The following is a 24,960-nucleotide window of genomic DNA, read 5'->3' on the forward strand; positions in this document are numbered from 1 at the left end:
AACTGCAGTTTAATTTTAAGTTGCATCTTCCAATAAATAATAATCCTATTTTAGAATTCCTATTGGAAAGTCAGACGGTCAAATCTCTTTCTACATTTGGCAAACATTTCTAATTGAATGTGGTAACAATGGCCAGTTCTCTAAAATCTAGAGACTGCAATTTGCATTAGCCTAATCTTTTTCTGTTGCAACTTTCTTCTGTTACCGTACAACAAATTAAAGTAATTTCTTAAACAATTTTGAAATTCTTCTTTCAAGGTTGTTCTTTATGACCTACTGTATGTGTTTTATTTGGGTATTGAAATTAACAAACTGCTGCATTTTTTACTAGCAGCAGTTGAGAAATATTAGAATACAAACTGAGCGATGATTGAAGGAGTTGTTCAGATGACAAATTGAATGCAAAATTTGAGAAATGCGGCTAAGAAACATTCTAATTGTCTTCTTTGCTTGCTGTTCTTAACCACTGAGGTATGTTTTGTGTAAGAGTAATACTAAGAGCCATTTTTAGCTTACCATCACTTTTACCTGTCAAAATTTACTGTAGCCAGTAGCCTTCTGCCTACACATGACAACATCAGATAACATTCTCAAAACCTACTTCATCCAATTCAAGATGGTAGAGGCTGTAAGAGCAGCACTTAGGTGTAAGGCGGGAGACAGCATTGTGCAGGGCACCATTTAATTCAGGGCCCACTCACACACCCACCCTAATTTGGAATTGCCAAGTAACCAAACCTGCATGTCTTTGAAGATGTGAGAGAAAAATAACATAGACACAAGGAGAACATGGCAGCTCTACATGGATAACATCTGGTTATAGGAAATGAAACTAGCACACTGGAACTGTGAAGTGGAAGAAACTACTCACTGCACTTCCAAGTTACCCATACACAAGATGACCTAGGTTTTATTTAAATCATTATACAAAATATATAAGTGTGTTTAAAGGCAAGTGACACTTTTATTTAAATTGGCTAAAATTATTGTTTCTAGCCTTCACTTTATTAATAAAGATTATGAGTTCAAACTCTGTAAATTAATTTCTTCTGTTATTATCAAGATAATATACTTGTTTGACAAATCTAAATTGCATATGTCTTTGTTTTAATGCTTAGATCTGGAAACTTAAAATCCCAATCACACTGTAATATCCTAGTGTAAAAACATCATACAGTTATGACTATCCTGTAAAGGGGGAAATTTTGATAGATGTTTTTACATATATAAGCAAGACACATACACATATATACATAAACAGTATACATACTTACATACATGTACATACAGTATAAATGTATAGTATACATTTATAGATAACCATAGAAGATCAGAATGGACTTTTAAATGACTCGGAAAATGAGTGGTGTTCTGCACAGGATGAACAAATCTCTTGTGCTTATTACTTCTGGCCCTCAATTCTCTTAGCGCTACATAACAAGAAGTGGTCAACGAAGCTTCCATTGGGAGATATGGCTGTCAAGGTGAACTAATGCTTTACTTTAATGTCAACAGACTTGCTTCCACTGAGTTTAAAAAACGAATGAATGGATGAATGTTTGGATGGATAGGTAGATTTTTTTAAATATTACTAAGGTAGAAAAAAAAATATCCCTGAATACAATGTTTGTAGCCATTTGTGAGGACTCCAGATTAATGTCACTGGATCATGTTGTGTTAGAAGCAGACAGAGATCTTTCAGATGACTGGCTGACTTATCTTCATTTCATCAAAGCTAGTTAAATAGCAAAGGGCAAAGCAACATAAAAAAAAACAGTGATTTTAATTCAATGAAAAAGACCTTTCATCGTGCACAAAAAGTGTGGGTCACAAAAAAAAAAAAAGTTCATATACTTCCTAAAGCTGAGATGCCACTATGCAATTTCCTGACCTCCATGTATTCTCAAGCTTTTACAATTCAACAGCTCAACCACTTCACAAAAGTTCACAGTCCATTCTGTTAATCTTGGCATGGGGTCTAAAAAGCTAGATGGCTGTCCTGGTGGAAATTCCCTTGAATAACAATCTAGCCCTGCATCTAAGTAAAACCTCAGGCCTACTGACATGACACTCGCATTAACGAAACAAGGCCAAACCACAAGCGTCAAAACCTCCAAGTCATGATTTACTAGGAAGGAGTACTCACTTCCAATATCCGGTCGAAGTTTCTTGTCGTATTCCTTCAGTAGGTTATTGAGTATTTGCGTTGCGTCAGTCTCCTGTGTTTTGGGGGCCAACATTTGGTTTACAGTTACATCATCATAATCTTCTTCGTCTTCAAGTCTCTGAGGGCTACATAACAAGAAGTGATCAAAGACGTTCTCGTTAGACATACAGCTGTCAAGGTGATTGGATACTTTATATTACCTGAATATCCAGACTGTTAGAAGACATGCTGGACTGGAATTAGTAGAAAAAAATATTACGATATTCTGTTATGCTGTGCTACTAAAGAAAACATTAGGTTATGTTAATTAAGTTCACTGGGGTTGATTAAATCTGTCAAAAAATTAAAATCAAAATTTAACAAAGTGTACTCAACTACTCCATAAGATGGGTGACGTGACTGTGTCTCGAAATTGCATTTTTTCTGTATGGATAGATAGATAGATAGATAGATAGATAGATAGATAGATAGATAGATAGATAGATAGATAGATAGATAGATAGCATCGGTCAGCACGAAGCCTTTGGCGTTGCTGCCTCACGGCTTCAGAGTCTTAGATTCAAATCTACTGCACTAACACGGACCAACACGGAGAAAGCGTTTTTTCCTCCTTGTGCATATTTCAGTGTCTCGGCCACTGCGTTTTAGGTAACTTGGCATAAGTGTAAATGTATATGTGTGCTGAATGCACTCAGTGACGGACCGACGTCTCGTCCAGTCATGGCTCCTGCCGTGTGCTCAGGCTACCTAGCGACTCAGAGTTCGGTAGCTGGATTGGAAAATGGTCGGATAAATAGGTAATCTATTTATAGGTAGTAAATATTTCCCTCTAACTTTCCATGTGTTAAGAAAAAATATATATTAATAATACATATGGTTGTTTTAGTATGCCTAAAGGAACGTGAGAAAATAGTAATTAGTGTTAGTAACAACTTACAAAACGCAACCCCGTCCAAAGGTATCAAAGGTATGGAAAAAAAGCAAATTGTTTGCTGAACTTTTTCATTACAAGTTCTCAGAATGTTTTTTTGGCTAAATCAGGAACCTTGGAAAGCTGACCTTCTTGCTTGAATGCTTAAGGTGGTCAACGAAATAAAATAAGTGCATTCCTTTTACGCTCGCCTTTTAAAAATTCATAGTATTTGATGGAAAGACGCAAAAGTAATTCAGGTTGTGACTCTACTGCCATCCGCACGCACAAACATGAGCTCAAATGGTTTCCATGCCAATTAAAATACACAAGGACTAAGAACGCACTTTATGAATGAAGAATCATATGAGATATTAAAACTTCACACTAAGCTTTTTAATTATGCTGTTATTTTACTGTTTGGTCATGGTTTAACTGAGAGAATATTTGATTTTTTTAAGTTGCGTTTCTTGTTTTATTGCATTTATTTGAATCATGTAAACAATACGCCAAAGTGTTATCATAAATGATTCCTCCCACATGCAGTGTATCAAAAAGAAGGAATACGCCATATACCACACAGGAACGCACACTTTAAGACAACATTTGACTGTGCTGTGTAGCCTTTTAACCTTATGATTATTCACAAGATTAAGCATTTTGTAACACTCGTCAAAGATCTTAATGAAAATAATTTTTCTCAATAATGTTGGATTGTTCAATCTTTTTAGATAAATATAAGAAAAAAGACATTTAAAAACTCTTTCACATGCTGAAGAGAGGCTTTGAATTTGCAGTAATACAGAAAACCAAACAATATTTGATGCAAAATAATTATTTTAGCTATAATTGTATCGCCATCTCAATAGACTCCAGATGTGCTCAATTTAAACACGTGAAAGTTTCGTCCATAGGATATAAAGATGGCATGCTATACATGAAAACAAATCTTTTATTGCCCATACGTCTGAGCTCCAAAAAAAATGAATATGCAATTTTAACTCTTTCACTTAAACATGCTGAGTATAAAAGGAAAAGACTGTACTTACCAGGCATAAAAAACTGAGAGAAGTAAGAAAGCCACCAATAATTTGGTGGACATTTTTAGAAAAACGATGACTTGCAGTGAAATTAATGGTATTGAAAGCCTTTTTGATTGTTTGTTTTTTTCTTCCTGAAAAAAAAATGAAGTAGTATGTCTCAAGCTTATAACAGTCACATATGTCACTGGCAAGCCGGTAAAAAACAGCGGTTGATTCCCGATCCAGCCATAAATTAAGCGCCCAGGTTTGACAAGTATTCAGATTTTAGAAAGCTCCAGCATATCGAGGATCAATTGTCTGAAATTCTAAGGCAGCCCCTCCTGTGCCTTATAGCTGAATTAGCCACCTTCGATTGCACCACCAGATACATAGACATACTGGCGCTCTCAAAAGCAGGACACAAATTCCCAAAGTGAAGAACCTAAAAACCCCTTCATACATTCCCAAGCAGCCCCTTTTCTCTTACGTCAGATTTTATCGCAGAAGAGCTTACAAGACGTTCAACAAACTTTGAAGGGTTTTCTTCCTTCCCAGACACAGCACGGTATGTTCACTTTGTACATATCCTTCAGATTAAACAGCTAGTGCGTCTTTTCGTTCAGTGGAAGCGACAACTGCTACTTAACATTCCAGCGCCTAGACAAGGATAGTCCATGCTGTCTGCGAGATGCTGCTGAGATTTGATGGTATACCGTATTGCGACCAGCGTCACCGGAGCGAGAATATACAAAACTTAATTAGCAAGCGATAGCGAATTTTCCAGGCTTATTTTATTTATTTCTACTAGAGGATCTGAGAACGTGCGATTGTCATAATGTGACATTAATTAGGTCTAGACATGGCCATAAGTGGGGCTCTTACAGAATGTTTTCATATTTTCAACAGGAAATGTCCGGTGGGTGCCAATATACTTTCTTTCTTTCTTTCTTTCTTTGTTTCTTTGTTTCTTTGTTTCTTTCTTTCTTTAGACTATTACAATTCGGATCGGTGAGACAATGCTGTTTACTTGTTTTAACATTAAGGCTAGAGCTAGTTACCAGCACAACTACAGTATTTTCGCCCACATATATGAAGTGAGATACACATAGTACGCTGAAATTCTGGGTGTTATATTCTAAACTGCACAGATACGCACGGTACTTTTCCACCTGCAGCAACTTCATATACATAAATGTGTTAAGATTTAAAATGTCTTCCTTTTCGATAAATTAATGATCTTCAGGCACTTTTGCGAAGTACCTATTTATTTTAAACATATAAATAAATACTTCTGTTATTTATTTGTGCGTAATCTTCCACGGAGGTTAAATCTCGTTCAGACACCCTGACAAGGACACTGACATGTTTTCAGTCAAGAGACAAACTCATTAACCTGTGTCTAGATGATAGCACTTTAAAGCGTACTTCCATTTATTATAAAGGAGTCGTCATATCCAACTGCCATTGCATTTTGTAAGTTTATTAGCCGGTTATTCAAAGGGTTGGATTAAGCGGATTTGGAAAATGGATGGACAACTGAGCATCTAAAATATCAAAATGTAGTCTTTTAAGATCTCGGGAGCTGAAGTAAAGCGAGTCCAGCACGCTGGACAGCACCTTGCATTCATTATAAACAGTACACAGCGGCAGAGCACAGAGCAGAAACGCCTAGTGTTAATGTGTGAAGCTGATTATAAACTATATCGTAATTTAATAAATGTAATCCGGATATATATTTTTTACGACATTAAATTTAATTGAATCATTGAAGATCAACCAAATCAAGGCTATTCTATGTATTTTTTCATTGTGCTTTTTTTTTCTTTAGGGTTGAAGGTAAGCTTTGTTATTTGCAGTGGTGGGGCTGGGTAGGGTGGGGGATTGTCTTAAACCAGGTTGAGCTGTTGTGAAGATACTAAAGAATTTTTTTTTGTAGCGATACATTTTAGCAACTAAAAGGAATGTGATGCAGCTTTTTTCCAATAGAAAGAGGATCCTCTTGTGGATGCATGAAGTAATGCAGAGTGGTCTGAGTAAATGGATTGCTCAATTTTTTTTTTCAATTCAGTTACTACAGCCAAGAGCTACAGGTTTATGAAAAAAGTCGATATGTTTATATTTCACTAAACAGTTCACATGTATAACTTGTAGCTTGTCACGGAATCTTAGAACCTTTAACATGAAAGTGAACTTTGAAACAAAAATGACTTATAATTGTAAATCCATTAATATAATTCAGATGCACTAATTGTCTGTGAGTATTATTGTGCATGGAGTTTTTATCAGATATTCTGTTTTTCTTATTGCATTCCTAAGACGTAAGTGTTAGGTTGATTGTATACTTTAAATTAGCCTACTAAGTGTATGTCTCAATGTATTAGTAATAGTGTACTCTTTTTTTCATCCATCAGGTCCCAGACTTACGGCCAGCAGTGCCAGAACAGGGTCCGACTGCCCACAACAATCACTTTGGCTTAGTCAGGTTTGGATATTGAATGAATGGATGGATCTTCTTCTTTATACCAGCAAACGGTAAGCTTTTATCAATCAAATTATTCATTATTTAGCAAAGGATGTTTTTTTTTTGTTATTCCTGTATTATATCAAAACATATCATAATGAATTAACATCCAAATAACTTAAATATAGAAATAATTACACAAATGTAGTAAAATGTTGTATTGAAAGACATTTAAAAATAATGACAGGTTTTTACCATTATCATCAACATCATCATTCTAAAATGGCACTGACTGGCAACTAGCCTAAGGACGGAGCCAAACAAAGAAGAAGCCATAAATGATCCTCATAATAGAAGTGTTTGCTGGCAGGTACCTGGAAGGCAGGTGACCCACATAGCTCAATCAGACTCAGTCCAAAAATTCGACAAGAAGTTGAGCAGTGCCATTTGGGGTATAAGGTTTGTGTGGAAGGTTTTTCTGTGCTCTGTTTTTTTAGTTTAATTATACAGTGTTTTAATAATTGATATGCTTCATTAAATATTTTTTTCACAAAACTCAGAAGGTGGGTGCACCTTATACCATATCATAATTTTGACAAAAAAAAAAATCAGATTTCGCAATATATAACTCACAGTTCATCATCTGCACGGGAAGATTAAACTTTCTTCATGATCTTAGTATGACACCTTCTGGTTACTTTTAAAAAAGAATGAAAGCAAAAAACAGTATTCACTTTACAGCCTTTTAGTAAAATATTTAGACATAAAATTACATAAAAACACTGGAGCACATTTTATGCATCTTACTTTATAAAATTAAATAATACTGTGACTATTCTGACTGTTTACTGCTATTATACTAGTGAGAAACATGATTTCAAAATGCAACTTTTTATTCATTTATTTATTTTAATACACCATTTATTTTTCACTTAAAAACACAGGAAGACAAAACAGTGGCATTTGCATCAGAATATTAAAATAATTATAGTAACATCACAATATATGTGCAAACTTCAAATATCTGCATCATTTATTATAATCAGAATTCAGTGTTTACACCAAAACCATACCTCTTCTCTCATGCATTGTGACATACTTCAATTAATATTTTTCAATAAGGTTTTACTTTTGTATTTTTCATATCTGAGTGACAAATCTGTTTCTTGAATTTGTAATTCTATAAAGTTACATTTAAAGCCCTTTAAAGTTCCCACTCTTATAGGAGGTACATACAATAATGATGGTAATGATAAATTGGGCATTTATATCGTTGAATGAATATTTGAGAATTCACTGTCATATTCATATGTCCATTCATTTTCTAAACCCAATTATCCTGAGCAATGTCCCAGGAGAGCTGGGGCCTAACTTCACTGTAATATTGAACTTATAAACTTCAAATGGGCCTGACTGGCTGATTTGAATTTTCAAAACAGGAAGAACATTTGAAAACCTCAGACAGCACGTTCTGACCCACCATAAAAGGATGATTTAACAGTATGTTCATTTTAACATTAGTGCTACATAAAGCAGACCATGCAAAGGATGAAGGGACAATATTACAAGTGTGAGAAAGGTTCAGTGGTAATATAAATAACTTAAAAATACAGATGAACAGATCCAAGGTAATACAGGGCACGTACAAAACCCAAAGTAGTACAAACACCTGACATGTCAGTTGCTGGTGAATGTAAATAGTTGGTTCGGGGTTGCAGCTCTCCGAATATAATGAACAACTCCAAGCAGGGTTTATCATGGACTAATGTATAATGAGTGTGCAGTAAACTTGTTTTAATTGCAGTGACTTGATTTTAGTCATTATAGCCCTGTGTAGACATATTGGATAAGAACTTGGAAAAAACAAAAGGCTTTTGTGATAACACCAAGACTTTAATGTAAAATATTGTTTTTTGGTATACCCTAATCTTTAAAAACTCTGTTCATTTTGACTTAAAGAGGCATGACTGTTGGCTTAACCGATCACCTATACTGCATGCATCCTTTTTCGATATGTGATGAATGTATTGCTTAATTAATTTTGTTTGAGAATGTTGTTCTTAACTGCTTTATAATGCAGATTGTGGAAGAGCTGTAAGTGTGCTTCTTTAGATAAACACGGACTGACTGATTGATTCAGCCAGTGACAAAGACCTTTAAATAGCAATCCAATAGCTGAGCACATACTGTACTTATATTTTGGCTCCACCTACTGGTGTGAAGATTTAACAACCAAACATAACAATTTCAGTGTTTTCAAAGTAACATTTTAAAGTGTATCCTTAACATATTTAGAAGCATTTCTAACCATATGCACTTCATCTACCAGTGTATTCCCTATTTCACAATATTTGTAACAAGTCCTTAAACTTTTAGTAAACATAATAGGGTTGCCGTCTGATCGTTCTCAGGTATCTTAAATAGGGCTTTTTGAAGTTTGTACTGTTTAATTAAAAATTGATGCTGTTTCTGTATGACAAATGTATCACATCCAGGGTAATTAATGAATGCGTTATTTTATCGAGAAGGGGCTAACAAGGGTAGAATACAAAACAATCCTTTGTTAAGTCAAAATAAAAATTCATTTTCAGAGCTACTGTATGGTCAAGACTGATATCTTCTTTTTCTGATTTTAAAGTACAATTAAGTTCAAGTTTATGTTTATTGTTATTTGTACATAGTATCATAGTACAATGAAATTCCTTACTTGCATGTCTCCTTAGAACAGTGACAACAATACAATACCAACAAAAGGCACACAAAATGTAGAAATAATACATATAATAAAATTAGAAACGTAATGATTCACATATATACAAACCATGTCATACATGAATAGCCCCTTTAATAAACTCACAAAGCCTATGGATGCATGGCAACCAATCACAACCCATAGTATAATATTATTGAATAACTACTAATACATTACAATTAATACTGTAATTCTGACTGAATGTACAACCTCTTGGAAAAAGAAATTTAGTCAAAATTATAGTATTCATTTTAATGTGTTGGTAAGATGTCACTTTAGATTAGGTGTCCCTAATTAAACTGTACTTACCATGTAACTACATGTATAATTACAGAGTAACTATAGTAATAGTAACACAATAGTAACACAAGTAATGCTGTGGATAAGCACTCAATTGTATTTGTTATTCCACAATTTATATACATATGTACTTATAAAAAATGCTTAATAACAAGTACAACTGAGTGCCAAATTAGAGTGTCACACTATATTACACAGTAAGTACAAGGTAATAACCTAAGTACTCTGTAATTATGCACGTAATTGCATGGCAAGTACAGTAGCGAGACTTAATCTAAAGTGATACGATTAGTAGTTGTTTGATAATATTGTAATATTGTTTATGGTTAGTTGCCAAGCATACATAGACTTTATAATTTCATTAAAGGGGCTATTCATGCATGGCATGGTGCAAGGTATATTTTTAGTTTCAAATTAAAACTACTTAAACTTTAAGCTGTGTAACACCTATAGTTTTATACATTCCTTTAAATCTTAATATAATAGCACTATTGATTTTTTTCTGTGTCTCTTCATTATTAAAAAAGTATGTACAGTGTTTGGGCATATAATCCAGCCAGTTATAAATATTTCAGCTCTTTTAAGCTTTTTCATTTAAGCTCAACAGGTATGTTAAGCCATATGTGATTTGCTAATTTTGTTAAAACAATACCACTTACTGAAATGCTGTGTCTGTAAAGGATATGATATGCTAAGTTTACTGTGGAAAATACAGTATTATGGTGATGTGATCAGTCAAGGATTTTCTAACCTGCTTAGTCCTGAACAGGCTTGCATGGGTGCTGGGGCCTATCCCAGCTAGCATAGGGCACAAGGCAGGAATGAATCCTGTACATGGAGCCAGTTACCCAATGTCATTCTTTTGATTGCCTTAGAATTATGCTGTTTAAACAAAGCAGTTATTCTATATATATTGCAATAATATTGTTAAAACAATGAATTTAAACTGCACTGGTTAATTATTAACGGAATTGCATAGTACCTAAAAAACAGCAATGAATAATACAAACTTGTGATTTTTGAATGTAATTTCTTAAGGAAATGACAATATAAAAAGATTTCAAAATGTGATTACTGTTACAGTATTGGCTAAATGAAATAAATTCTTTAATCAAATTTTACATTTTCACTAATTATGGAAGATGAAGAACTGATTAACAGTAAATATTTTTCCCCCAGACTAACTACCTTCATTCTTCTCACCGAAAAAAGCAATAGCATTATCTTTTATGGCAAATGTAACTTTTGAGTGAAAGCTCAATGAAAATTAAATGGCAGTCTAATATGTCTATCTAATGTTAAGCAGACCTTGGGTACACTGTAAAATGCCCAGCTTAATGAGTAATATATGCTTAACAGCTTACTCTCCAGACGAATTGGGAATTATAGTACATGAACTTAGAAAAAGATTCCACATAGCGTGACACAAATTATACATATGGGGGCACTTCTGTGGGACTGAAAATACATATATTTTTTTTATTCTGTTGCATGTCTTTTAATCTTACGACCTACTCTCTGCTGTGTTGAAATTTGTTTTGTTTCATTTATTTTTATTACATTTTTCCATTGGCTACTTTACATTCATAACTTTTGAGTAGTGCCATTCAAACATTCTGTAGTTTGAGTTACGTGTTTCCTCCGAAATGCATTGATAGAATAATGTAAATTGCTATGCTTAGCTCAAGGCTGGCAGCACAATTTAAAGCTGCAGTCTATTTATTATGGTATTCTGATGTCAGTTCATTATCAGTCAATGACATCTCCGCTCCTCTACCATCACCAGTATTACTTTCTCTGGCCAAAATATTCCTCTTTCCACATCTGTTACTAATTTGGGTGTTAGAATGGACTCCCAACTTACTTTTGACACCCACATCAAATATCTCTGTAAGTCATCTTTTTACCATCTCAAGAACATCGCCAAACTCCGCCCATTACTCACCCTGGCAGATGCAGAGAAGCTCGTCCATGCCTTTGTCTCTTCCAGGCTGGATTATTGTAATGCGCTCCTCATTGGGATTCCTGGCAAAAGTATCCAGAAACTCCAGTATATTCAGAACAACGCTGCCAGGATCCTGATGAGGGTGCGAAAGCATGATCACATCACCCCAATTCTGAAAACCCTTCACTGGCTCCCTGTTTCATTCAGAATAGAGTATAAGGTCTCCCTTCTTACCCATCAGTGCATTTATGGACATGCCCCTCTTTATCTACAGGAACTCCTTATCCCTCATACCTCCTTACGCTCCCTCCGCTCTGTACACACTAACACTCTTCAAGTCCCCAGAACTAAGCTCAGCAGCATGGATGACAGGGCATTTTCATCTGTGGCGCCGAGACTGTGGAATGCCCTCCCTGATTACCTGAGAGCCCCACAGTCGACCGAGGCCTTTACGCGAAACCTAAAAACTCATCTTTTTAGAAAGTCATTTTGTTAATGTATTTTATAGATTCTTCTGGTTTTTTTTATGTTTTATTCTATTTTTACTCTGTAGCACTTTGGGATTGCTAAAATATAAAGTGCAATATAAATAAAATTTATTATTATTATTATTATTATGTGATGCTCATCTGAAGTCCAGCAGTTATCTGGTATCGATTGATACATTGCATTAGAACACTAGAAAATGTTTAATGCAAACAGGTCTTTTATCCCAAAAAAGCGTGTCCATCTAATAATGTGAAATCAAGTTTTGATGGTATCTAACGTTCCACTGTGCACTACATCACTTAGTAATTTATTTCAACAATCAATGGTTCTATATTTGAAGAAAAACATTCTGTTCTTTTGAAGTTTACCCTTAATGAGTTTTCAACTGTGATCCAATCCAACTCATTTTAAAGTAACAGTCTATATCCACTATGCTAATTCCTTTCATAATTTATAACAAAATGTAATTATGTCTCCTCTTAATCTCTGTTTGCATAAATTGAAAGGTTCAGCTCTTAATATTTCCTCATAACTCATCTCCTGCAGTCCCGGATTCAGCCTAGCTGCTCTTCTCTGAATTTTTTTCTTTTTTGTAACCCAGATTCCAAAAATGTAAGACAAACTCCAGATGAGGCCTCACCAGTACATTGTAAAGCTTGAGCATAACTTCCTTAGAATTTTACTCCACACATCATGCTATATATCTGAACATTCTGTTAGCCTTCAGAATGGTTTCTGAACACTTGTCTGGTAGTTGATAGTGTAGAGTCAACTTCGCTTTCTTTTGGCTGCTCCTGTTAGGGGTTGCCGCAGTGGATCATCATTTTCCATATCTTTCTGTCCCCTGCATCTTGCTCTGTTACACCCATCACCTGCATGTCCTCTCTCACCACATCCATAAACCTCCTCTTAGGCCTTCCTCTTTTCCTCTTAACTGGCAGCTCTATCCTTAACATCCTTCTCCCAATATACTCAGCATCTCTCCTCTGCACATGTTTAAACCAACACAATCTCACCTCTCTGACTTTGTCTCCCAACCGTCCAACTAGAGCTGACCTTCTAATCTACTCGTTTCTAATCCTATGCATCCTCGTCACGCCCAGTGCAAATCTTAGCATCTTTAACTCTGCCACCTCCAGCTCTGTCTCCTGCTTTCTGGTCAGTGCCACTGTCTCCAATCCATATAACATAGCTGGTCTCACTACTGTCCTGTACTGTCACTTCTTAACTTAGCTTCCAATACCCTTTCCCATAACTTCATGCTGTGGCTCATCAATTGTATCCCCCTGCAGTTACTACAGTCCTGCACATCCCCCTTATTCTTAAATATCAGCACCAGCACACTTCTTCTCCACTCCTCGGGCATCCTCTCACTTTTCAAGATTCCATTAAACAATCTGGTTAAAAACTCCACTGCCATCTCTCCTAAACACCTCCACGCTTCCACAGGTATGTCATCTGGACCAAAGGCCTTTCCATTTTTCATCCTCTTCATAGCTGTCCTTACTTCCTCCTTGCTAATCCATTGCACATCCTGATTCACTATCTCCACATCATCCAACCTTCTCTCTCTCTTTTGTTCTCTTCATTCATCAGCCTCTCAAAGTACTCTTTCCATCTGCTCAACCCACTCTCCTTGCTTGTGAGTACGTTTCCATCTTTATCCTTTATCACCCTAACCTGCTGCACATCTTTCCCAGCTCGGGCCCTCTGTCCAGCCCATCAGTACAGGTCCTTTACTCCCTCCTTAGTGTCCAACCTCTCATACAACTCATCATATGCCTTTGAGCACTTTGAGCTACATTCTTTGTATGAAAATGTGCTATATAAATAAATGTTGTTGTTGTTGTTTTCTTTAGCCTTCGCCATCTCTCTCTTCACCTTCTCCTTGTACTCTTGTCTACTTTTCGCATCTCTCTGACTATCCCACTTCTTCTTCACCATCATCTTCCTCTGTATACTCTCCTGTACTTCCTTATTCCCCCACCAGGTTTCCTTTTCCTCCTTCCTCTGTCCAGATGTCACACCAAGCACCCTTCCTGCTGTTACTCTTACTACATCTGCTGTAGTTTCCCAACTGTCTGGTAATTCTTCACTACCACCTAGTGCCTGTCACACCTCCTCCCTAAACTCAACCTTGCAGTCTTCCTTTTCCAGCTTCCACCATTTGATCCTAGCCTCTGCTCTCACTTTCTTCCTCTTCTTGATCTCCAACGTCATCCTACAGACCACCATCATATGCTGCTTAACTACACTTTCCCCTGCCACCACTTTGCAGTCTTTAGTCTCCTTCAGATTGACTCTTCTGCATAGGATGTAATCTACCTGTGTGCATCTTCCACCACTTCTTAAAATACGTATTCACCACAGCCATGTCCATCCTTTTGGCAAAATCCACTATCATCTGACCTTCTTCATTCCTCTCCTTGACACCATACCTACCCATCACCTCCTCGTCTCCTCTGTTCCCTTCACCAACATGTCCATTGAAATCCGCTCCAATCACCACTTTCTGTCCCCCACTGTTCATCACTTCATCCAACTCACTCCAGAAATTGTCTTTCTTATCCATTGCACACCCAACTTGCGGGGCAAGTGTAGAGTCAACTATGACTTCTAAACCCTTCTCATTAGGTGTACTTTCAATTTTCATACCTCCCATTGTATATTTAGATGTAACATTTTTACTTGCTATGTGTAATGCTTTACATTTACTTACAGTACATGTCATCTGCCACAAATCCATCCAAGCCTTATGCTGACCAAGTCCCTTTGTAATGATTCTGCTGACTAACTGATATCCCACCTAGCTTGGTATCATCTGCAAACTTAATCAGCTTATTGCATCTGTTCCTAAATAGTAGCAGCCCTAGCGCTGACCCTTGAGGGATATCACTTTTAACATAATCTGATTCTGATAAAGTTCCTTGCTCCATATCTATCTGCATGCAAGTCCCACTTCTTTCAATTTTGTTTCTAGCTTCTAATGTGGGACCTTGTGAAAATCAATATAAATAATTTCATATACGCATATCTGATTGTATCCTTTTGTTTCTTTCTCACAGAATTCCATTACATTAGTAAAACATGACTGGATATTAGTAAAACCTAAGCTGACTGTTCAGTGAAATTCCTGTTCTTACCACGAGCTGCTCAATCTTTTCCTTAAAAATTCCTTCCTTTAATTTACCCATCGTTCACATTAAGCATACTGTCCTAGTTTTGCTTGGATCTGCCCGATTGCTCTATTTATATATTGGTATATTAATTGTTATTTTCCAGTCTTCATGAATTTCTTCTGTGTGTAGTGGCTTTCAAAAAATATATGTCAGGGTTTTATACAGTATTTGCACTCACTAATCTCTGTAAGTACTCCGGGATGAATGTTATCTGTTTCTTGTGATTTGTTAAATCCCAGCCTATTTATTTCACGCAGAACGTCCCCCTCCACAATTTCCACATCACTAAGTACCTCCTTAGCAGTCCATGTTACTGCTGAATGGTTATCAACTTTCTCACATGTGAAAATGTCAGAAAAATGCAAGTTTAGAGCATTTGTTTTGTCACTGTCTGTATATTTGAATTCATCCTTTGTGCTCTTGATACAATTCACCTCCTCCTTAATTGTTCTTTTACTACTAAAATACAGAAAGAATCTCTTTGGGTCATCTTTCATGTTTTCTAGAATATTTCTCTCTAACTTCGAGTGCTACATTACCCTGATATGAGATTCCTGGTAATTGTTTTATACCTTAATTCCATCTTACAAAGAAACTTTGTGTATTGAATACTATCCATCACTACAATACTGGTTATTTATTTTTTTCACTTGCTGCTATCTACCTCTGTTTGCCCTGCTCCACGCCCCTCACTAGATGACAATTTACCAAATGTAGGGGCCCCTTTATTACGTCTTTACTTTCAAGCCACTCCAATGTAAATGCTGTAATTAAAATAAATGCTTTCTTATTTATGAATGAATGTTTATGACCTTTATCTCAATTAGCACTAAAACTTTCCAGTTTAAGTGTTATATACCGTTCTCTCTAGTGATTCTTTTAACACCTTAATTTCTTCCACTTAAAGAATCGTTGTTACTTTTAACTCTCCATCATTATGATGCTGGTTATTACTCACTGTCTTGTCAGCTTCTAAAGCCTCTTTTGGTGCCCCACACCCTGTCCATGCTACAAGTATGAACACAAGCACCTTTTCAAACACTCACCTACCGTTTTTTCTTTGCAGGTGGAAAAAATAGCAAAAAAAAAAAAGAACTCTTAGTGGCAGCCAAAAAACAGAGTTTTTAGGAGTTAAAAATATATTTTAATTAGTTGTCATACAGTAGGACAGCACAATATCAGCATTTTATATATATATATATATATATATATATATATATATATATATATATATATATATATATATATATATATATAACCACCCATACAATCAGATTGTGACACAGACTACGAATGCCATGAATATATATATATATATATATATATATATATATATATGGTTGAAATAGTTTACTGTCAAATAATGCAAAGAGTACGCAACACGTGTTTCGCCCTAATTCTGGGCTCATCAGGCATACACACTCACTGCACTCCCTTACGGGAATCGAACCTCGGACGTCAGCGCTAGAGGTGAAGCCCCTAACGTTGAGCCACGGCATGTGGTTCATTCATTTGACCAACCACAAGCATTACCTGGTAGGTAACCAACCATACAATCAGATTGTGATTCAGACTACGAATGCCGTGAATGTAATTACCCCGATCTACATGCTGTCACATGAACAATGCCTCTAGCACTGACGTCTGATGTTCGATTCCCGTAAGGGAGTGCAGTGAGTGTGTACGCCTGATGAGCCCAGAATTAGGGTGAAACACTCTTTGCATTATTTGACAGTAAACTATTTCAACCATTCTATGATCTGCTTCTTGCAACTGAAAGAGGGCACGTGGCGGATGTTAGCCGACTTGCTGACCAACCACAAGCGTTAACTGGTAGGTAACCACCCATACAATCAGATTGTGATTCAGACTACGAATGCCGTGAATATATATATATATATATATATACTGCAGTGGGTTGGCACAATGCCCGGGATTAGTTCCTGCCTTGTGCCCTGTGTTGGCTGGGATTGGCTCCAGCAGACCCCTGTGACCCTGTGTTTGGATTCAGCGGGTTGGAAAATGGATGGATGGATATATATATATATATATATATATATATATATATATATATATATATATATATATATATATTGTGATGGACGACCGGCTATGGACTCCGGTCGCAACCCCCAGGCCGCTAGGAGGAGCCCTCCGGACAGCAGGATGGTGCCCCGACTTCCAGCAGGGCCTCATGGACTTTGTAGTTTATACACACAGCCCTGCTGGATACCTTGGGGGCCACCGGGAGTCACTGTAGGGGGGCTAGTGGGCTCTTGCGTGCCCTATAACCCGGGAGAGCGTCACAGTCACGTGACCAGAGGAAACGACGTGCTCCCGGGATGAAGAAGAGGACTGTTTGCCCTGACCCAGAAGAAAATGGACTTGTGGGTTGTGCCAGGAACCACTTCCGGGTCAGGGGCTATAAAAGGACTGTGGGAAGCCCAGTACACTGAGCTGAGCTGGGAGGTAGGGTGGCAAGTGTCTGGGCAAGGAGGAGAGAGTATTGTTTATTGTTATAGAGAGTTGACTGGTTTATGAATAGTGTGGTGTGGAGAGTGCTTTGTGCACGGTACAGTAAAGAAATAAATAATTATTGTACTTTCACCTGGTCATCAGAGTGGTACCTGAGGGTTCAAGAGGTGGACAAAGGGCTTATCTGCTACACTGGCGTAGTCGGCAGGATACTCCGGCCGTCCGTTGGCAGAGGATCTGCACCAATAACAAATTGTGTTGTAGCAGGGAACCCTACGAAGGTCCCTCGTGAAACCGCGGAGGTAAAAACCCCACCCGCGACCAAGAGCGCTGCAGCTGTAAGCCGACCTCTACAACAGAAAATTATGGGGAAGAAATCTGGGAAGAAGGCTGGAATTGCCCAGAAGACTTCTGTCCCAGATCCGGTGGAGACGCTGTGGACTTACCTGACGGGCAGTGAGGAAGACTGGGAGCAGCTTAAGGCCACGCAAACCCGAACAGGGCGGCAGTCGGAACGCTGCCGGATGGCAACTCCCGAAGACTACTACAGGGAGTTGGAGCGAGATTGCCTACGTTCCGAGGTATGTGCTAGAAAAATGCCCGAAACGCCGGGAGAATTTTCTTGTTTTGCAGAGGCCTGTCTGCACGAAGCGGACAAAGAGCACGCCCGCCTCACACCTAGACAAGATGGCCGCGAAAAGAAGACGGCGAGCCTGTCTGGGAGGCCACAGAGAGAAAGCCCATACGCTACCACCGACCACATGCCCTCACGCAATGGATGCCGGGACGGGAAAGACCTCCTCGGATCCTTAGGAGAGGACACGCATTCCCCGACGTGTCTGAGCTCCCCGAAGGGGAAGGGGGCGGCAACCGAAGCAGCGCCGAAAGACGAGACAGGCAAAGAGGAGCGGGAAATGACTGTACGGTCTGCCGACAAACTTAAAAAGGCAGACAGCAGCCAGCCGAAGGAGGCTACCCGTTCCTCTTCGGACTCCAAGTCCCAGAAGCCTTCGCGAAGCCCAGCAGAGCACGTGCCAGGAGCGGACGTGCTCATTGGTTCCTGGTCGGCAGGTGACCAAAACAAGGAAGTGTCCTTGCCTCCGGCCGAAACAATTAACTTTATAGACTTGCGGGAGCTCGAAAAATGTCTCGAGCCCCTTTACACTGTCTTCCAGGGTCTGGAGGAACTGAAGGCTCGTGTGGAGGAGCTGGGAGCTACAGTCAAAGCGCCGTTGATAGGACTGAAAGAATACCTTCGGCGCTTAGGCCATGAAGCCCCGGCCTCGATTGATGCGGCGGTGCAGGTAGGTGTACTCTGTACCGTATATGATAAGGGGACGCAGTGTGAGCCGGCACCGCATTTAATTAGTAGCGGGGGTCAAAGCACTGTGAACCCGACAACTGAGCGTGGTATAATGACTGAGTGGTCGGGCAATGGTCCGATAGAACCGGGGCGGCGGTATCAGACGCCGCTCCGGAACGATGCGGACCTTAAGGCCCCGACTTGCGTGAAGAGGGAGTTGTCGCTCATTACTGGAGGGGCGGGGGAAGTGCCGATCTCCCCGGTACAGCTGAATAGTGCTGTTACCCGGAGCGATACAGTACTAATGACGGCGCCTCCGAATCTATATAGGACAACGGGTGTGCAAACAGCAAAGAGGCTCTCTCTTTTCCATAGAGAGCCTCACGCTGTGCACAAGCCCCAGAGAAAGCAGGAGACCCCCGAGATGAGCTGACTGAATTCCTGAGGTGTTTCCGGTCTCGGGAAGAAAGGCCACCAGGAGGACGTCGGCGGTGCTACAACTGCCGGCAACCGGGCCACGTGTGGCGTAGTTGTCCCCGGAGGACAGGGGAGCGGTGGGATTGCAGATACACCGTTCCCCCAAGGTTCGCTGGGGGATCTAGACAACGGAACCACGGCCCGGATCCCGCGTCCTCCTGGAGGAGGACGTCCCTCGCGGGAATCAACGCTCTGCCCCAGTGGTCGTCGCTAAGGGGGAGGAACTGTGATGGATGACCGGCTATGGACTCCGGTCGCCACCCCCAGGCTGCTAGGAGGAGCCCTCCGGACAGCAGGATGGTGCCCCGACTTCCAGCAGGGCCTCATGGACTTTGTAGTTTATACACACAGCCCTGCTGGATACCTTGGGGGCCACCAGGAGTTGCTGTAGGGGGGCTAGTGGGCTCTTGCGTGCCCTATAACCCGGGAGTGCGTCACAGTCACGTGACCAGAGGAAACGACGTGCTCCCGGGATGAAGAAGAGGACTGTTTGCCCTGACCCGGAAGGAAATGGACTTGTGGGTTGTGCCAGGAACCACTTCCGCGTCAGGGGCTATAAAAGGACTATGGGAAGCCCAGTACACTGAGCTGAGCTGGGAGGTAGGGTGGCAAATGTCTGGGCGAGAAGGAGAGAGTATTGTTTATTGTTATAGAGAGTTGATTGGTTTATGAATAGTGTGGTGTGGAGAGTGCTTTGTGCACGGTACAGTAAAGAAATAAATAATTATTGTACTTTCACCTGGTCATCAGAGTGGTACCTGAGGGTTCAAGAGGTGGACAAAGGGCTTATTTGCTACAATATATACTGTATATAGTTGGAGATCCACAAAGGGAGAATATGAATCATGTATCATAAAGTAGTTTTTATTCCTGAGCTTTCAGCTCCTGCCAGGAGCCGTCAGGAGCTGGCTGAATCTTGGCTATCAAACGAAAATGCCATTAACAGACATTTGGACATGAACCCAACATATGCAAACTTAAGAAGAAGAACATCCTCATAGTAAATAAAACTTTACGACCAACACCCTCCTAACCCCACCTGATTAAGACACACACTCACCTACCCCCCACCCCCCACCTCCCATCTAATTTTGCTATATATATATATTTTATTTTCCCCCAGTTTTCTATATAGCTGATTATATTGTTTCTTCTACTCATTAATATGTATTATTATAATAGCTAATAAATCAATAAAACAATCATAGGGAGCCTGTGTAATATACACTTTATGTATTCCAACCCCAAACTCAACTCATATTTGCCAACCCTTTAAGATAAAAATACTCACCTAATTCAATAAGGAACCTATCCTTCTTCTACACACCAGGGAGCAGCAACATTACAAAAATCCCAAAATACAGAGTAAACTGAAATGTAGAAAGAACACTAATATGGCAGAAGTGGCAAAATGGATCAGAAATTCATCTATCTATCTATCTATCTATCTATCTATCTATCTATCTATCTATCTATCTATCTATCTATCTATCTATCTATCTATCTATCTATCTATCTATCTATCTATCTATCTATCTATCTATCTATCTATCTATCTATCTATCTATTTAAAATAGAAAAGAATGCAGCCCACTTTATCCAATCTTGTCCCAGTCATGGGAAAAGTATTTTAGGAAAATCCACAGAGAGGGGGAGATGGGAGTTAAAGAATCACAATCAAGCCACAACATCAAAGATAAAATATAGCAGAAAAACAAAATCAAGGTGTTGCAGATAAACAAAGGTTAAACGTCTAAGCAATAATAGCCCAAGTTTCATTTGAATTGCTGGAGCTGCCAGATAATTGAAAGTGTATTAAATTATAGAAGGAGGACTGCCAAATGTCCACAGTAAGAAGTTCAGGTGCCTTCCATACGTAATTTGACAGACAAAATAATTTACATTAACGAAGTTTAAGCAGAAGCGTAGAGAGGTCTAAAAGAAGAATGATTTGAAGCAACAAAGGAATATTCACAGAATGAAAACAAGAGAACAGGTGACATATGTGGGTCTAAGAAAAAAAAAAATGAGGGCAGTACCAGAATATGTGGAGAGAAACCACGGGGCAATAATTAACAAAGAGGAACAGCAGTGAGGCCTATCAGATGATACTAATGCAGAGTTGAATAAAGTTTATGCAGAATTCTGAATTGAGCGTGCTGATATTTGAGTTCTCAAGAGCAAAACCTGACCTTAGAAAATATAGTGTCTCATGAGAGGCAGGAAAAGAGAAGAGGAAAGTCTCTGAACCAGTGAGAATTCAAGGGGAGAGGTTTGTTAGATACTTTACAAAGGAGACAGTAAATTGTTGAAACTACTTCTTTTGGGAGAGAAAGTGCATAATAGAGACTACAAATGGGTTGTTAGAGAAACCCCACATGTTCTAAGCACTGATAGGAGTTGTAGCTAGAAAACGAAAGTTAAACTGGGTATGTTAAAATGAGCTTAATAAGACTAGAATGTCATGACCCCAGCAGATGTATACCCATGTGCAGGGTTATGACACATTGGAGCAACATAATATTACTTGTCAGAAGGTGCAAGTAGTTTTTCAACACTGTGCCATATTTTGTTAGCATATGACAAGATAGGGCCCAAGAAAAGTTTGGAAAGTTTAGACTTTAGAATATCCTGTGCAGAAAGTATGGAGTCAAGGCGGATTCAATAGGTAGCCATGTAAAAGAGTGGAGAAGAGAACACAGCCATGACCAAGTAGGGTGGAGCACGAAGGCCCAATGATACATTTCCAGGTCGGATAGCAAGCATTGCATTAGCCCTCATTCTGTCTCTGACAAGAGTTGAATGCTTAAGGTTTGTTGGTAGGTGTTTGAAAATAGGATGGTACCAAATATTGTTCCATGACATAAGATAAATGAGTAGACCACAGTAACAACAACCTAGCTAGTTTATTGTGTTTTGTGGGAAAACATACTGTATTTGTGAACAGTCAGCATGTGTTTAGACATCATTTTTGACTAGTTTGCTAGAATCCTATGAGGATGCAACAAAAGCCTTTGATTAAAATGTTGCATACGCTATAATTAATCTTGTTTTTGAAAAAAAAAAAAATCAAGGTACCAAAAAAGGTACAAAAGGTAGGGAAACAACTGCCTTTTGTAAGTGAAGTGGACACTATGATTATGAAGAGCGAAGGTAGATATATAAGGTGGAGCTAGATGTAGATATGACCAGATGGATGATGAGAACATAGAACTCTTTTTCCTTCTGTCCATTTTAGGGCTTCCTCCTCCCTCTAACAAAACTCCATCATTCCTCACTCAACACACCATTCTCCCTCCTCCTCTTTCAAAATGGCATCCATCTCCTGATCTCTGACAAAAACTTTTTCTACCTTTTGCTGTCCAACAAAGTGCTACCCTCCCTCTTGTCCCCTCCCTCCTAGCTCAGACCTTGGGGTTGGTTGCATCTATGAATCATTATTACATGAGTGGGAACATACTGCAGCAACCTCAGTGTCTACACTTCAGAGGGGGCATGCTCCTCAGGTGGCTCCAGGCTGTCAGAAGGGATGGGAATACCTGGGGAAGCCCTGGTTATAAAACATCCCCTTGAACAGCTGGTAGAGTGTGGAGGATGTGGACACAGACATAGAGAGCACTTTGTTATGTGTCTTCCTGCTGCTAAGCCCATCAGCCGAATGCGTAGCCACCATTTGGATTTTGGGCATGGTACAGCTGACAGAAAGCCAGAGAAACAATGTGGCTTATGAGTTGCTTTACCCCGAGTGAGCAGAGTAAGGTGGAGATGGACCGGCATGAATGAGCAAACTCAGAGACAATTCTCCAATTGACTGTTGGAGAAACCCAAAAGCTCTTTCCAGGGCTGCTCTTCAGTGATCTGTGTAAAGTGGTTGTAAAGGACAGCATACATGGGCTGGCATCCTGGCTGGGATTGGTCCCATTACCTTAACCAGCCAATGTAACAGAGCGATCGGGGTTGGGGAGGCTTTGTTTCAAAGCTATATGCTCCTCCGACCCGCTAGATTGCTGTATCCCTGGGTTTTGAGACAAATTCAGATACCTGCAGGGAGTGTTGGGAACTGTAGTGCTGTAGGACAGCCCTGCTGGGGTCCATGAGGGAGATACAGGTGTTATACTCCTTACTTTATGGGTCTTCCAATTGCCCTGGAAATACTTCTATCGAGCTATGCCATGGCACATTAAGTACTCCCGGCACAGTTAAAAGTTAAAAGGAACCACTCAGCCTCATCCAGGCAAATTGGAATCAGGTGGAAGAAGGACAATGCTTGCCTGGGAGATGTAGAGGAGAGAAAGAGAAGAGAAGAATTGTGTTGTGGTTGGTTTATGCCACCTTTGTGCAGGGTATTTTATCTAAGTAAACCTTTTATTTATTACAGAACATGTGCCTGTGGGGTTGTGTCTGGTGGTGGCAAGGCTATTTCCATTCTCTATTTCTTACACCTCCAGGTCATTATAATATTTTAGCTAGCCAATCGCAATGCATCCTTTCCCTTTAAACTTTCTTTGAAACTTCCATATGCTGCAAGTTTATTAAGGATTATTCCACTTTGCTTATAGTGTATAACATTTTTAATGTTAATGGTGCATTTTTACATTCTGCTTTTTGCACATCATAAATGATTTAAAGTGTGAAACAATTATGTTTACTTCCTTGACATTAAAACATTGTTTGTTTCCCTTTTCCTATTACTTAAAAGTATTACATTGCTCATTCTAGGGCAGTGATGCATTTTTCTACTATTTTAATCATTTGGAAAACAAAAAAACTATTCCTATATTTCAGTAAAGTGCATCCTATGCAAGTTTTAAAATACAGATAAGCAAATACAGTACATACTGTAAGAAGGAATGTTTAACGTAGCATCAGATATTGTGAGCATGATTATAAACTACCCTTTGCAATGTATTGCAATTGATTGAGCAATTTTTTAACTTAACTATCAGATTCATGGCTACATTTTAAAAGCTTTGTTGGACAGTGGAGGATATCCAAAAATGGACACCATACTACAAGAGCAATCAAGGGGAGGAAAATCACCAGGAAATAGGAAAGTTAATCAAATTAGGAAATGGAAAGGAGCAGTTGATTATGATGAGAAAAAGAAAAGTCTGATTCAAGGTAAATGCACTGAAGAAAGATAACCAGTTTTGATCTATAATATGTACAAGTAATTGTAGAACAGAGACTTGATTACTTTTAAAGGAAAATCAATTGTTGAAAACTAACACATGCTTTTATCAAAAACAGAAGAGCTGCGTTGCTTAATGTATGTAATAATATAATGCAAATTGTATAGTTAACCCTTAGTAAATACAAAGCAGTCATAACACAATAATAATGGAACTGATGTTGTAGCTGACAAAAACAGTATGGCTGAAAAGGAATTTACAAAAATTTGAAAAAGGTGAATTTTTATGTAATAGCAAAAAATATGTAAAATGAAAAAAAACAAATCACACAGGGAATGTCAGTCAATA

The 24,960-nt window shown here is 38.8% G+C and overlaps 2 protein-coding genes across 2 annotated transcripts in view; one reads left to right on the forward strand and one right to left on the reverse strand.

The window, feature by feature from the left end:
* LOC114650417 (gamma-aminobutyric acid type A receptor subunit gamma3) overlaps nt 1-4,960 on the reverse strand; it is a 1,188,096-nt gene extending 1,183,136 nt beyond the window's left edge. Inside the window, exons 1-2 of the mRNA XM_051927200.1 lie at nt 4,127-4,960; nt 2,147-2,292 (exon numbers count right to left, since the gene is read on the reverse strand). Of these exons, the coding sequence (XP_051783160.1) occupies nt 2,147-2,292; nt 4,127-4,179 (199 nt within the window). The 5' untranslated portion in view covers nt 4,180-4,960. The remainder of the gene's footprint in view (nt 1-2,146; nt 2,293-4,126) is intronic.
* A 1,565-nt stretch (nt 4,961-6,525) lies between these two features.
* The window catches only part of gabrb3 (gamma-aminobutyric acid type A receptor subunit beta3), a 458,372-nt gene continuing 439,937 nt past the window's right edge, over nt 6,526-24,960 (forward strand). Inside the window, exon 1 of the mRNA XM_051927197.1 lies at nt 6,526-6,631. Within this exon, the coding sequence (XP_051783157.1) occupies nt 6,603-6,631 (29 nt within the window). The 5' untranslated portion in view covers nt 6,526-6,602. The remainder of the gene's footprint in view (nt 6,632-24,960) is intronic.

The sequence above is a fragment of the Erpetoichthys calabaricus genome, chromosome 4 (assembly GCF_900747795.2).
Source record: "Erpetoichthys calabaricus chromosome 4, fErpCal1.3, whole genome shotgun sequence".
Lineage (NCBI taxonomy): Eukaryota > Metazoa > Chordata > Cladistia > Polypteriformes > Polypteridae > Erpetoichthys > Erpetoichthys calabaricus.